A 16,206-nucleotide genomic window follows, 5' to 3' on the forward strand; every position below is an offset into this window, starting at 1 on the left:
TTTTTAAAATTTTGCTATGGAGAGTAATTGTGCTTCCATTCTTACAAAAATATGTAATTATTTATTCACAACTCTCATTGCAAATATAGAGCATATAGAAGAGGAGTTAGGACAATTTCTTACCATTTAGATCATATTCCAGGAACTGAATGGTTGAACTGCATGTGGAATTCAGGAACGTTTCAACATATTCTACTTTGTTTTTCAAACCAGCACTCCAAGTAGCATTATACAGAGGAGAGACCACTCCAAAATGTGCAGTCAGTGCTCCAAAGGATGGAATGAAGATTCCAGCAGGCACAGAGAACTTAATGGAAGGAATCTCAATAGTCTGCTCAGGTATGGTAATAGCTGGCAACTCAAAGTCTGCAAATTTGCTGGCCACCTCATTTAGATACTCAACAGCACTGTCACCTGAACTACTTTGTAGAAGAGTGAACTGGGACACAGTTAATTGAGATGCAGGAACAATTATCTCAAAAAAGGGAACTGAGGAGTCTTCTGGTTCAGAATATTTTGTTAACACATCAATTTTGGGGAATTTCACTTTGGGTAGCATTGGCATATTGAGGGAAAATGGCAAAGTGCTTAGCTTCTTGTGGAGTTTTATTTCACTGAAATCAATTGTGTAGGATGGAACCTGAAGATCTGTAAATGGGACTTGGAATGTAGGTATGACAAAACTTGAATTTAAGTCACTTAGTTTCAGCCTGGGAATAATGAATTTATCAGCCAATTCTTGCACAGGGACAGAGAAATGATAGCCTTTGGGGTTTTTGGTGTATACAAGGGCAGTTGCAGCATGAAGATACTGTCTCTTATCGATGCTTGTGGTGACATCCAGCTTGAGGAGGTCCCATAAGCTCTTGTCATAAATTGGAAGGACGATATCTTTGAGGAACCATAGGGACACTTTTAAGGAACTTCCAACGTCAAGGCGTGCTTCTTCTTGGTCATTGGAAAGCTGTATGTTGTTTTGGAAGAACTCAGAACGAACCTGGACCTCACTTTTCCAGCTGACCTTCTGGTTCTCAGTGTTAGCATTCAGAGACATCTCCTGGTCAAGGTAATTGATTTCAAGGAAGGAATTTGGCTGACTTGCATGGACCCAAACAAGGGCTGACATTTTCCATGGGGAGAGTTCCAGGGTAGCTTTGCTTGTATGCTCTCCAGATGATGAAAACAAGTCCTCTAGCTGTAAGGAATTCTTCATATTGTGTTCCCAGATGGCATAGATGCGTTGCAGAGTGGTTTCTCCAGCAAAATTTTCTTTTACATCAAGGTTCCAGATACCATCAACTTTGGAAGCCCCTTGCAGATTCACTGAAGACCGAGTACTCTTGGAATTCAAGTAAGTGCTGGCCTCACTGGCAATAGATCCTGAATATTCCCGTGAAAGGACTGAACCCTTGACATCTCCTTTGGTAGATGACTCAATGGAAAAGTAAGAGGTGAGGCTCTCTAAGCTGAGTTTGTGGTTGACTCTCCCTGTAGCAGTAGAGTAGAGTTTGGGGGAATTGAGATCATATATTAATTCAATGGATGAAGAGACAGTAGGCTTTGACTTGGTATTCCCATTAAGTTCTTGCTTGAAATTCATTCGCAAAATGGGAATTTGGACTTTTGCAGAGGTTGTCACTGATGCCTCCATGTTTTTCTTGGTCAAACTAATAGTACTGTCATGATTGCCTTCCACAAATTTATTACTCAGAGACAAAGCTGTAGCTAGCTTCAAGCCTCTTTTCCTCGTCAAACTTGAGGTGCCCTCTAATTTGTACTGCAGTCCATCAATGACAGAAGAAGAAGATGTTAGGAAATGAGCAACAATATCTGACTGGTTATATAGTCCAACATTGGTATTTAGTGTGATGAGGCCTGATTTAAAGGAAAAGTCATAGGTAATGTTGCCCATGGCTGGAATGAAAATATCACCTGGGGTACTCAATACCTGGAAATCTTTCATGTAAGAATGAATTGGGATGATATGCTTATCTTTGTTTTTCTTATACTGAGACTTTACACTTAAATCAAATGATTGCCTTGTCGTCTTCAAGAATTCCTTCAAGCCTGTTTTTTCCCATAAGGAGAAATCTTTCACGTGGGGAGTTGTGAGTGTTGTGTAAGGTAGAGTCATTTCAGGAATTGTCAAAGGAATGTTGAGGAAATCCAGGTTGGCTTCTCCATTTATTCCTATGTGGGCCTCAACACTGTTCTCATTGTTTCCAGCAGAGAAATTATGATGGTACTTATACTGATTGAACCTGGCACTTGCTTGCCAACCTGCTTGCTGGGTGCTAGGACTCAAAAGCAGTACATAATTGTTCAAGAAGTCTACCTTCCCAATCAATTTTAATGGAAAACTAACTTTCAAATTCCCTTCATTGTTTGTGGATGCAGTAAGCTCAAATGGCTGTGCTGTAAAGAAAAGAGAATTTTTCAAAGTTCCAATAATTTTTCCATTTAAATGAGCATTATGGTTGCCAGTTATCTCTGCCTTCCTTTCTCTAAGCAGTGCTGTGCCTTTAGCGGCTAGAACGCTGTGGCCTACATACTGGGATTCAACCTGTGACTGGATTTCAAATTTAGAAAAGTCAGGGAAGCTAGATTCAAAACCCAAGTTTTGACTTAATTTTAGGTGTTTGCTACTGATCTTATTAGACAATCCAAAGGAAGCCATGGCTTCTTTCATAGTAAAGCTAACTTGTGATTCATGTGCTCCTTCATCTGAGGATGTGTTGCAGGCCCATTTCCAAGACCCTAGTCCAGAAGAAGTCCATGTTATGTGTCCAGATTCCAACAGGGTCTTGATTTCATTACGTAGCTCAGCCTGGCTGGAGAAGTCCAGTTTGGGGATGTTCAATTTGTGGAAGTACTTTGTGCTGCTATCCAAAGTGAGCTGACTGTTTATCCTGACGAGCACACCATTACTAAGCTCCAGTGTATTTTTTTCTGTGTGTAAACCTGCCACTGTGTTTGATTTTCCCTCAATGGCATTTCCAAAAAACAGCACTTCACTCTCATGCTCTGTTTTCAAGTACTTGCTGGAGAACCTCACAGATTGTTTCATAACCAGTGGACTAATCTTAGGGTCTGAAAGCTGTGCATTGGCTTGAAAATCAAAACTGAGAACTTCTAATTTGGACTCTCCTCTGGCGGTGATGGAAGCTGCGATCTCCGCCTTGTTCCCTGAAGTAGTTACATTCTGAATGTCAGCATTTGCATCTAACGTGAAAAGGGGAGACTGGATTTTCAAAATGCTATGCAGCTTGCCAAAAGTTGGGACTTCAACTGTGTGTGGCATGCGGGGAAGCTGGAATTCTGGTATCTGAAGGTCAGGAACTTGATAATCTTTAAAATCAAAATTTGGGATTATGAATTCTGGAATTGTGATTTCTGGCAAACAGAAGTCTGGCAGAGTGATGCTAGCAAGAATGGTGTCCACTCCCTCCAGGTCCCTCAGGTACATTTCTGGAACTGGCCACTGCAGCTCACTGGACAGCACCTGGTCAATGGTTCTAATGATCTTTGCTTTTAGTTCTACCAAGTCAATTGTAAAGGAGGGCACATGGAAGGTATTAAGGATGGTAAATTCTGGTGTGGTAAACCTGGGTGGAATCTCTATATCTTTCAACCTTTTGAAGTTGATCTGAACTGATGGAACCTTCAAATCTGTCAGGGGCACTATGAAGTCTGGAGTCTGAAATGTAGCTTCCTGAAGAGCACGGAGACTGACTTCAAAGGCAGGCATGGTTCCGAAGGTGGTCTGGATTTCAGGAACAGTGAACCCTTGTTCTACTAAGGCTTTCAAGTTCTCAGCCCAGTATTGGATAGAATACTGTTCTGCAAAGTCAGTAAGGTTCTTAGCGGCGAGACTCCACCAGTCAGAAATGTAAGTGACAAGTGTGCTGTAAACCTGGCCAACCAGGGACAGGTACTGCTTAACTTCCCGCTGAATGTCCATTTGATACACTCGCTCTCGTATATCCTCTAAGGTCTCCTGGAATTTCTCTTTTATGTAGGTTAAAAATGTTGAATTTAAAGGCTCCTGCAACCAATCGAAGAATAGAGTTATTTGGGTGCCCTTAAGGTTTTCCAGATGGACTGAGACCGTGGCTTTGATGTCTTCTATAAATAGTCTCAGTGCTTTAGCTTTCTGTGGAAGTTCCAGGGCCTGGATTTCACCATTGAGTTTCTGGGTCACCTCATGGATTTTGTTATTGGCTTCATCTACAAACTGGTGATAATCAAATGATCTTAATTTCTTTACCAACATGTCAAGGAATCTGTTTACTCCTTCAATGATTTTCTTAAAAGAGAATGCTTTAAGCTGCTTGATAGCATCATCAATACACTTAACTAATTTCTCAAAGTGATCTTTTATTTTAACTTGTTGTAGGACACTGCTTAGCTTCTGAACAGTCTCCTTCAACTTATATTGGTGGGCCAACTGTACCAATTTATCCATTAGAACCTGGATGTGTCGGTCTATTCCATACATCTTAATTAACTTATGGGACATGGTTCCAAACACATTGATTTTCTCAGCTACTTCAAAATCTTTCATAAGATTTACAACATAGTTTCTGACATGCTCAATAATTTCCTTTATTCTTTGAAATGGAATTGTAATTCTCAACTTATTTAAAAGAACTCTGACATCAAGAGCCTCCACCTGTTGTTTTAATTGGTCAGCAAGGTGCTGGATGTCTATATTCTGAATGTGTGTCTTGAGTTGTTGCAATTTCTCTTGTATCTGGATTTTTATTTGATACTTAGTGTCCACATTTTGAATCCAAGATGCAGTGCTATTTCCAATTCTGTTAAAATCAGTCTTTTCAATAAACAAACACACATCATGGATTGTTTTTACTAAATTTACATGGATATGATAATGTTCATCAAGAATTTTCAGTTTTTCAATGATTTGATCAATAATCTTAGCAACTGCTATTTTAAAATCACGTAAATCATAATTATCTTTAATATACTGATCAAATTGTATCACATATGTTTTTACTTGAGACAGTTTGTCATTAAGGCTGATTTTGGTATTGTTCAGTGCAATTTGTACATCATTTTCTGTAATTCTATAATTTTCTATGAGAGCAATTAGTTTCTCCTTGGCACTTGAAACTTGTCTCTCCCAATTGAGTGAATTCAGATAACTATAGGTTTGCTGTGGGAGTTTGTCCAAGGCTGTTCTGTATTTCTTCACAAATTGATCAATATTGATGAGTTTCAATTCTCTCTGTATGGTTTCCAGTGCTGTTATAATTACTATTCGTTTCTCCTCAAAATATTCTGGCAGGCTTTCAAAGAATGGGAGGTTAATGGTGTGGACATTTTGATTCTTGTCATATTTTACAGAAGCAACAACACTGAATTCTTGGGGTTGGCCAACAGCATCCCTCATCCCTAAAACATCAACTATGTTTATGTATTCACTGAGCAAAAATGGCACTGGAATCGAGAAGTCTATCATGGTGAGTTCAGCCAGGGCTCGTCCTCTAAGCTCCACACCAACTTTGTCTTTATCATTGTAAGCATCGAAGTCTTGGCTGTATTCATTTTCATTCAGCTGGGTCTTGACCTTCCAGGTGCCTGTCTGCTCAGCCGGAGTAAGCAGGGCACTGACTTTGTGATCAAGACCAGTAGTGATGCTGCTCTTCAATGGGAGATGGTGACTTGTGGATCCTTTGTAATCATGAGAGAAAGTAAGGGCCAGAGGTTCTGCTTTCAATAGGAATTTGCTATACAGCTGCCCAGTATGCTCTCCCCAGAAACTCAGTTTCCCATTGCTATTTGTAAGTGCATCGATGGTCACTGTAAAAGGGGCCATTGCAGAGTGAACAATGTTGCTGAAATGGAGCGAGTCCGAGTTGTAGCTTGTACTGATGTCAATGGCCGAAGCCAGCCCAGCGATATTTGTGTTGAGCCGATGGCTGAACTCTGTACCCTGAACTTTAGCTACAGTATCTGTTTTATAACTTGCTGATAAGTCAGCATAAGAAATGGTGTAGATGTGTTTTATTTCATTGTTTTGGTAGACTCCTTTTATGTTTCCACCCACATTCAGCTTCAGGGGTTCTAGCCGTAATTTCCCACTGTTGGTCAGATCCAGAGCATTGAATTGCAGGTCATTGTTTAAAGTTGTTACGAGAGAATAGGGCTGTAGTTGTACATTAAAATTTTGCTTATAAAACTTGTCAGAGCTATAAATGTTGTCCAGTTTTGAAGAGAAGTCCAGTGACAACCCTGCAATATTCAGGTTGTTCGTGTAGTCAAGCTTCATCTCAGCATAGGATCCCATCATGTCATTTGAAAGTTTAAGGCCCTCCCGGCTGATTTTGAAGTTGAAGACATTTTTGCTGTCAATGCCCAAAATCATGGCCTGATAAGCACTTCCCAATGATACTTCTGTGAGGGCAGCTTTTCCGTCTAGACTGAATTTTGCATTGTGTTCCCTGAAGCGGCCGTTCGTTGTTAATCTCACAGATGCCCCAGAGAGGCCAAGTGCTGCATTCAGCTCGTTCTCCAGCACCAGAGGGTTATACTTCAAGTTGGTAGTTGCACTGGTAGACATTCCATCTTGGGCAATCCTTAGTGTTGCTTTGTGAGCACCACTATTAATTTTGTCAGTGCCCAAAACATCAGCATTTAATTCAAGGCCATGGGAATTTAGTGATCCAGAAAGCAGTGTGAAGAATCTTAATGACTTGTAATCAGCCTGATATTCAGAACGTACCAATGCATTCTGCTTAGAGAAGGTCATATCTACTTTGTTATAAGTGGCAAAGTCTTCATGCTTCCCACTGGTGTCAGATTTCAGAGTCAGCTCATAGTTCTCATATCTCAGGAAAGCAGTATTTTTAATGATGCCATCTTGCAGATCCGAGGTAGAGGTTAGGGAGACAGTTCCATCCTCATATCTTCCTGTTATCTGGTTGGTGCCCTGCAGGTAGGAGGAGTTAAACCTCAGGTTGGACTCTCCTCTTAACTGGCCTGTAGTAGAATCCCTCTGGTAAGACAGGTCATATATGCCTTTGGCATAGAACGAAGAGACTGTAAACTGCCCATCAATCTTGGCTTCCTTGACATACAAATGATGTTTCTTTTTTGAGTCCAAATGTAATGAAGCAGACATCTGAGGTCCCCAGGCAGTAGAGGTGTTAAATGTTAGCACACTTTTGGAGGCTGGATTATTTCTAATTTTTTCTACATGACTGAATTTCATATTTGAATCCAGTAATTTGTGGTGAAGATACCCATCGCATGATAATGTGAATGTATTCCTGTGGTCATAGGTTGTTTCTCCAGATCCTGATATAGAAATGAAAACACATTAGTTAAATTAAATAGTAAACTCCCAGAGAAATTGCTATGTTGAATGTCATTCAATAATAAAGTACCCCCCACTCCCAAATAGAACCCCACTGATCTCGGTTAGTCAAGTAATTCTCTCCTCCATCCATAACACAAGCATAAAATCTGACAACAAGATGCTTCCCTGACCACCACAGATCTTGTTGAGTCCCCTTATCAAGTGCTCCTTTGTCCCTTATACTTATCCACTAGACCCTATCATAGCACCTCCTATCTTGGATTTTCATTGCTATTTTAGTGGTCTGCTTCTTCTGTTACTGCCTCAGTGGAATGCTTGGTACGTATTATACGTTTAATAAATATTTCTATTAGCTGAATGAATGAATGGATGAATTGGCTTCCGAATAGCAAGGAAAATATCTGTACAAAAGCCCAAGTCCCTTCCTTCCCAGAGGAGACAATCCCACCAGAGCCTGCAATGGATTAACCCTGTGTACCCTCTACCCAACCATGGCTCACCTTGCACACTGTAGGAGAGCAAGTCAACCACAGAGTCAGCCTTCATGTGGTATTGAGCCTGAAGGCTCCAGTGGTTGTTGGTGGTGTTGCCACCAGTGTAGGAGGCAGACCAGTTGTATAGATTGTTGTAGATATTTGCAGAGAGGTCTAGAACACCCAGGAGAGGCACCTGGAGTTGATACAACTTGGGAATGGTAAAAGTGGGGACCTGGAATTCCCGAGATGGTAGGTAGAATCCTATGGACTTGAAGTTGAGGTCTGGTGTTTGAATAGTCTCTAACATCTTCAGCTCTTTAGAGGATTTTCCACCAAAAGGCAAAGGAATCTCAATTTTCACACTGTTCTTGTTCAATGTGTATTTGACTCGGCCATCACTAAAATGAACAACAAAGACAACGTCCCCACGGTCAGACATCAAGAACTCAAAGTTCCCTGCTATCTGACCTTCCAAGCAATTGTGCGTGTGCCCCATTCCCAAACCCATCCTGTGCTTTTCCTCACACTGCTCCCTGTGTTTGCAATTGTGCTTTTCACCTCCATCCATTCAACACTCAAATCCATTCAAAGCCCTTCAAGGACCGGTCCCTTACATCTACCTCAAAGAACATGCCACATTTTTGCTTACATAATTAGCACGTGCTTGTTCATTTGCCAGTCAGTGTCTACAAGCTCTTCCTGGGAGGAAGGATGACACCTTACTGGTTTTTATCTTCTCACTACACCTAGTCTAGCATCTTACACACATGTGACACTTGGTACTTCATATTTGCTAAACTGAAATGAGACAACTGGGTATGTGAAAAGAGTGCCGGTGTGGGAGGCAGTAATCTCAGGCTATAGTTTTAGCTTCCAGAGTGGTGATGCTATGTGTGTGTGTGCCTCTCTGAGTCTCAGTGATGTTATCTATATAGTGGGGATAATAGTACCATTTCTGCTGACCTCACAGAGCTGGCCTTGGCTACCTAAAAGTCCTTTGTAATCTTTTCAATACTATGTACATACAGTGGACTACTATGAAAACTTATCATAAAGTAGAACAGCAAGATTTAGATGTTACTCATCTAAATTGTTGATTGCATAACTCCAATAAGCTACTGCCTATCCAGGACCACAACACTCAATGAGAGGATGCACAATTAAGCCTTGTCCAATTCTAAGATCTGTCTCCCCTATAGCACAAAGAACACCATTGGTCATAAATCTTAGCAGTGAGGGAAGAGGGTCCTGGATCATATGAGGATGACATTTTTCCCTCTTATCATCAGTAGGCTTTGTCCATGTCAGTACATTGGTGGACTTCAGTCCTTTCACATTTACTTGGTCTATTAAACTTTGCTGCTCAGCCATAGACTATGGAAAGGCCAAAAAGACACAGACTACTTGTTTTCTTAATCTTGAAGATAATACAGACAATAGTCAATCTAGAAAAGACTATACTTTTTTCAGTATTTGATTTTTTAATTTTCATGATATAAAGCAAAGCATCCCATGTATCTTTGTAACTAGAGGAGTGGACTGAGTGGTTTGGAACTTTACTTCCCCACAAGGATGAGGCCATGTTGCTAAAGGGAAATACCCTCTCAGGATGCTGCCTTCCTGCAATGTTCCTGGGGTTTTCTGACGCCCTTGAGCTCCACAGCCAGCCTGAAGTTAGCAATTTCTCTAGTCATTCTCAAATTCTCACAAACCAGTTATGTCTGCATCCTGATCCCAAACGGGGAGTTCACTTATAATGGAGAAAACTATATGGCTTCCAAATTCAGGATGCAGTGCATAAAACCTCTTTGTGTGAATGTATCAAAATCCCCCAATTACTTTCTTAGGTTCCTTCTGACTGCATTGCTGTTCACATTCAGACCCCCATGTCCAATAATGCAAAAATGCCATTGTGTTTATGTGACAGTTTTCAATCTCATTAAGATGCTTCAATTACTTCCTTTGAAAATGTAAATTTAAAAAGAGTCTAAATTCTGCTAACTAAATCTTTCCATTTACTTTTTTCATGGTTCAAGATTTTTTTTTTTTTTTTTTTTTTTTTTTTTTTTTTTTTTTTTTTTTTACCTTTTTAAGAAGATGTTTTCTGGGACATGGAAGTCTGGCAATCCCATTTTCTGGAGGTACAATTCTTTTAGGCCACTGAGGTGATCTTGCAAATTCTGGGCATAAGGAAGACTCCTAGATGCCTTCTGAAGCCATGTATCTGTTGCCTGCAAAGTAATAGAAACTTCTTTAGAGCAATGAGTATGGAGGGGCCTTGAAGCACAATTAACATCAGGTGATAATCTGTATTTGACAGATCAATCACTAGCAGAATGATACACTGAAAGTTAAAAAGAAATCATAGAAAATTATGAATTTGGTTGCTAGTCATGGATCTCTTCCTGTATTTTATAAAAAGAATATATAATGTAGTCGAACTCTTAGCCAGGGTCCTGAAGCTTCCTTTGATATTATAGGCACAGTAAACTCTTCTGCTTAGCTGTATTCATTAGGTATTTATCACACACGGCCTTGTGTAACAGGATGACTAAGCATACATGAATGTTTGTTTGCTCCCCAGGAATTCCCTGGGATAGGAAGCATACCTTATCGAGCTTTGGATGCTCTTTTACCTAACTCAGGGTTGAGTACGTAATTAGTTGTTATAACCCTGTATTTATTGACTCACTGATTTGTACTTACAACCATTAATTTGGAGCCCACGTGCCGGAAAGTCATGTCTGTTTGAGGAACTCTGTGATCCAAGAGACTATTGGCATACATATGCAAGCTTTTAGGATAATCAGAGAAATCCATGGGGAAATTAGAAGCTGCTTTTTTGGTATCCACATTGGTGCCTGTGTTCCATTCAAATTCAATCTTCTCTTCATCTGAAAATGCACATGTGAAATCATCATCAACCGCACCAGGTCAGCCCCTAAGCCATGACTCTCAACGCTGTCCTTAAGCCCATAGTGCTCTTGGAAGCACTCACAGGGAGAGGAAGTACATACCATAACGCCATCCCAGCTTTTTGGAAATCGTTAAGCCATAAGCTGTAGCGGATGAGTCCATGTGGACTAGCAGTTTTGTGGGAGACCACTGGGTGAGGATTTCACTTCTGGCTTCTGCTTGCAGACGGGGTATGGAAATAACACCTTTGATTTTTCCTTCTTCCCTCTTGTCGTAGCTATTGAGAAGAAAATCATTTGAGATCAATGACCGTCCATTCCAAGGAGATATGTAGGCTCAAACAGAAGTATCATTTGTGGTGATAAAAATGAGATACACGAATGGCTCCGAAAATGAGCTCATTAACTTTGGAAGCCGACTTCAGCATCAATTCAAGACTTTCCAGGGAGGCATGGGAGAAAGAAGTGATTTTCAAAAACCGTTTGAATCCTGCTGTTCCCTTTACTAGCTCTATTGCTTTGGTCAAATTATTTAATCCTCATGAGGTACCATTTTCTTATCTATAAAACACGGAAACTCATATCTATGTTGCAGTTTATTATGAGAATGAGATAATTCCTCTAGGGCACCCAGCACAGTGTCTGATGAATAGTAAATGTCCAGTGAATGGTAGGAAGGTCCAACTGGACATGTGCAGAGGGTCAGATTACTGAAGGCTCTATCTGCCCTTTGGACTACAGATGGGGGATGCCCCTGGTTTGGTCAGCCTTAAAGCTAAAAGAGGAAGAAAGGAGAGAGTCACAAGGGCTTGTAGTTCAGGTCAGGTTACCCTGAGCCTTCCGTACCTTACGTGGCCAGTGAGAGTGACCTCAGTGATTTTCTTGTTCTGAATGTCCAAAGTGAGTCTGTAAGACTTTTTTTCCATAGCAGATTCATCACTAACTCTGAGGATTGTCCCAAGGTCAACATCAAAATCTGGAATTTGGATTTCACTAGACAAAGTTGTACTTTGCCGGTTATATTTGAACATCATAGCAGCCTCAGTCTGCTTCAGACCTGGAAAGAGGGTACAAGAGAATCAAGACGTGTCTTCAGAAGCTATGTTTAGGAAGGAAGGAGAGGAAAAGGCAGAGAAATCCTAAGCATTCAATGTGTTCATATGAGGACAGAGTTTAGGATTTTACCTTAAAATTCTAACTCAGGGGTGCTCATACGTTTGTTCAGTCTGTACCTGCTTTCTTGTGGGTTTTGTTTTTCTCATTTAATTTCGTGATATACCGGGTGTCTGGGTGGGTCAGTCAGTTAAGCATCTGCCTTCAGCTCAGGTAATGATCCTGGGGTCCTGGGATCGAGCCCTGTGTTGGGCTCCCTGCTCAGTGGTGAGTCTGCTTCTTCCTCTCCCTCTGCCTCTCCCCCTGCTCGTGCTCTCTCTCTCTCAAATAAGTAAATAAAATCTTTAAGAAATAATTTTGTGACATTCTATCCCTACATTAAAATATCTTCCAAAGTTAACATCTAAGGTTGCCCCATCCCCTATAACCTGCTTCTCCACAAGCCTTTTCTATCTCGGTAAATGGCACCTCCACTCTTCAGTGGCTCAGGCCAAAAAACTTAGAGTCATCCTATTCCATTTTCTCTCTTACATTCAATACCTACCTTAACAGCAAATCCCGAGAAGCCTAATCTTGAAAATATGTGCAGAATCAAACTACTTCTTAGATCTCTTCTGCCACTGCCCTAATCCAAAGTGCCCGTGTCTCTGGCTTGGATTATTGCAATAGCCTATATACTAGTTTCTCTGTCCTTGACCCCTAAAGTCTTTCCTCACTATAAACATAGATCAGTTCATGAAAACTCTCCAATGGCTTCCTATTTCATAACTCACAGTAAAAACCAATGTCCTTGCCACAGCCTATAAAACCTCCTTCCTCTACCTCCCCCTATCTCTGTGAATCTACCTTCTACTATTTCCTTCCTGATCTCTCTGCTTCAGTCATACCAGCTTCCTTCCTTTTCCTCAAACATGGCAGCCATACAGCTGCCTCAGGGCCTTTGCACCTGCTAGCCCCTCAGCCTGTAATACCCTTTCCATATGGCTCCTGCCCTTATTTCCTTCAGGTCTCTTTTTTACGCTCTTTTACCAGTGACACTTTCCCTTACCATTTCAAATAGCACTGTCTTTCTCCCCCTTCCTCATTCCTGCCACTCCAGACATTCCTCAGATTCCTGTAGCCTCTGTTTTTCTCCCCAGCTCCAATCTGACATTCTGAATATTTACTTGTTGGGCTGTTTGCAGTAAATAGCATGAGGGCAGAGAGTTTTTCACCACTGTTTTTGTTCTAGCCTCAGGTCTTAGGAGTGGCCTGACACACTTTTCAGGCATTCAGTAAATATCTGTAAAATACATTAAATTAATAAGTCCCCCTTGTGAGTCCTGGACCTGAGACTGAGGCAGAGACGGGAGGAGCCCTCTCTAGATACTTGCCTTCAGTCTGAGTTATAAACGTCAGTGTGTCCACCGAGGCTCCGCCCTCTCTCTGCAGTTCATAGGATACACTGGCGGAATATTGCTCTACTTCTCCGGTGGGCTTCAGTTCCAGCTCAAATCTAAAGATATCACAGTGTATATGGTGCATAATGTTAAAACTTTCAGTGATGATGTTTACCGCCCCAAAACAACTCAGCCTCCATGGCAATAAAAATATGGTCCTTATTTTAATATTGGCTTTTGTCCCTAACTAATGATGACCTTTCTGATCCCTTTCAGTCCCTCTGAGAGCCCACGGGAAAAGGGAGACCCCAGGGTGTTTGGACAAACAGAGCAGGAGTTGGCGGGTTGTGTCAGCAAAGCTGAGAACAAGCAGTGGAAGTGGCAAAAGTTGAAGACAAGGAGCCCTGAAGCGTGGCCGGGGCTTCAAACACATCAGTAGGCTCCAGGAAAAGTCAAGCTAATGTGTCTGGAGGCTCAGAAGCCTGGACCCTGGATTAGGAACAAATTGGAATCTGTGCTGTGATGACACCACCTATAAAGAGATGCTTTTAAAGGAATATCTCTCACTGGTAATGGCTTCAGCTCCCTTGAGGGAGTGTGCTAGAATTACCTTGGCTGTTTATTTTTTGAGCTAAGACCTCTCTTAGGGGTCATGACTCCTTGCCTTCCAGCCCTGCCCTACCCCTTCTCACCTATGGGGAAACCCAGTCCTACCCTCAAAGTTTAGGTAGGAATATAAGTACCCTTCAGGTGTGTTGGACAGAGGACCGCTATTTTAAGTAATTAAAGGATGGTGCAAAGGCCTAAGGCTGGTGGCACAGGCCTCTTACAACACAGAGTAGTTTTTTCTTTGCCCTGCCTACTGGCCATAATGTAGAAGGTGAGCAGATGCCGGGCGGGACACTGCGCAACTCTGACCTGATGTCCCGGGACAGCGGATGGTAGGAGGCAGATTCTGGAGAGTTGGCGGTGGAGTAAGCGCCCGAGGAACAGTAGTCCAGGCCAGTAAAGAGAGGCTTGCAAGTCGACCAGGACTGGCGGCTCTCATTTAGAGGTGCAAGCTCTTCTGTTTTGGTGGTAGAGACCAAATGCAATGTATTACTGGTGAAGAAAGAAAAAACCTGAGTTACCTTCAAGTTACGAACTGAAGTGAACAACACTGATTGTCGCCTGTCGCAGGGCCAATGTTTGCCCCCGTACCCTGCTCTTTATCCCCCTTCTATCCACACCCACCTCAAATTATTTATTTACTCAGAGACGACTAATAGTACAAACATCAACAAGGCTAAGAAACACAGTGACTCTTCTGTTTCAGACATTGCACTACGTTGTCTGCTTCTGTTTGCTGTGATCCCCACAACAGCAGGCATTAGGAGGCTCCTTGTTTTACTGAGGAAACAGAGACGCAGAGATGTTGCCTAAGGATCACTGGGACCTGAACTCAGGTGTGCCCCTTCCCTCCCGTGAAAGGAAGCCTAAGGGTAACTCTTACTTTATGCTTTTTTCCACTTCTTTCCCACATTGAATGAGTCCAAGTCACCTCTCCCACTGCACCTGTGCGTGCGCGCACACACACACACACAATCCTTTTCTTTCCCTGCTCACTCCCTCTTGTGTCCCTCACAATCAAGAAACTCGTCTGCCTGGTGGTCTTCACTCTTTCAACACGCTTCTCATGAACTATGATCCGACGCCACACCATCGAGCTTCTGGGACTGCCTCCATCGGCATCTCCAATCACCTTCTTGCTCCCAACTCCCAAGGACATTCTTAGGCATCATATTCCTTGATCTCCCAGAAGCATTAGGTAGAGCTGCTCACTTCTGGCCGGATTAAGACTTTAGAGTCCCTAACCTCTGAAAGGATTATGGAATCCTCCTTCCAAGTACGTACTTAAAAAAAAAAAATGGTGAGTACAACAAAATTCAACAATGTTCTGATTTCATTGAAAGATGCTTTCTTTGAAATATTATGTTCTTTTCTCAGTATTATTTCATCCTTTTAGGGGTGCCCTAAAAGCCTTGCTGATGGCTGGAACTCTAAGTGCCTGCCCATGGGGCAATCCACCCTGGTGGCCTCTGTTGGGCTTCTATGATCCATTACAGCTTTGGCTCTTCTTCCCTCCAGCCACTCCTTACTCCATGCTGCTTCTCTTCTGATTCACACATTCACATTTTCCACATTTCTGTCCTAGTGTTACATTTACCTGACACCGATTGCTATTTGACTTCAACGACCTCCATCTGCAGATGACGCCCAAATCAGTATTTGTAGCTCCAGCCTGTCTACTGAGCTTAGACCCATTGGTCCTGCTGACAGCTGGGTATCCCAACCAGTTGTTTTATAGGACTTCAAAGGTGGCATATCCCAAACTGAGTTTGTCAGCTTCCCTGTTTCAGTGAGAGGCACTCCCCACTGCTCTTCCTCTTCTTTCTCACCTCCCATTAATTGCCAAGGGCTCATGTTTCCATCCACAAAAAATTTCTAGAGTAGCCTCACTCTTCCATGGACCCTCCTTGGACCCCATCTGGTACAGGCCGCGAGCATTTCTCACGCACATGGTGGGTGTGACGGACTCCAGCCAGTCTCCCTGTCTCCAGTCACACTTGTCCATCTGCACCCCACTCTGGTGTCAGAATACGCCCTCTAAAACACCAACCTTGCTTTATTTATGGTCCCATTTTAAACTCCTCTGCCTTCAGAAGAGTCCGACATCTTTCAGATGACTCAGAAAGCTGACCCTTGCCAGCCTTTTGTCACCTCCCTCCACGACCCCTGTGCCCTATACCACACTGAGTTTCGACTTTCTTGTAGCTCCTAAACCCTATTCTTTTCACCTCCCTCCACGACCCCTGTGCCCTATACCACACTGAGTTTCGACTTTCTTGTAGCTCCTAAACCCTATTCTTTTTCCTTCAAGCCATTCTTTTCTCTTGGCCTGGGAACACTCATTCCTCTCTCTTTGGTCTGCATAACTCTGA

General features: G+C 42.2%; 1 protein-coding gene across 1 annotated transcript in view; it reads right to left on the bottom strand.

The window, feature by feature from the left end:
• The window catches only part of APOB (apolipoprotein B), a 37,749-nt gene that overhangs the window by 3,510 nt on the left and 18,033 nt on the right, over positions 1 to 16,206 (bottom strand). Inside the window, exons 19-26 of the mRNA XM_055327418.1 lie at positions 14,144 to 14,326; positions 13,220 to 13,341; positions 11,580 to 11,790; positions 10,836 to 11,011; positions 10,525 to 10,712; positions 9,904 to 10,049; positions 7,843 to 8,216; positions 124 to 7,320 (exon numbers count right to left, since the gene is read on the bottom strand). Of these exons, the coding sequence (XP_055183393.1) occupies positions 124 to 7,320; positions 7,843 to 8,216; positions 9,904 to 10,049; positions 10,525 to 10,712; positions 10,836 to 11,011; positions 11,580 to 11,790; positions 13,220 to 13,341; positions 14,144 to 14,326 (8,597 nt within the window). The remainder of the gene's footprint in view (positions 1 to 123; positions 7,321 to 7,842; positions 8,217 to 9,903; positions 10,050 to 10,524; positions 10,713 to 10,835; positions 11,012 to 11,579; positions 11,791 to 13,219; positions 13,342 to 14,143; positions 14,327 to 16,206) is intronic.

The sequence above is a fragment of the Nyctereutes procyonoides genome, unplaced genomic scaffold, assembly GCF_905146905.1.
Source record: "Nyctereutes procyonoides isolate TBG_1078 unplaced genomic scaffold, NYPRO_anot_genome, whole genome shotgun sequence".
NCBI lineage: Eukaryota > Metazoa > Chordata > Mammalia > Carnivora > Canidae > Nyctereutes > Nyctereutes procyonoides.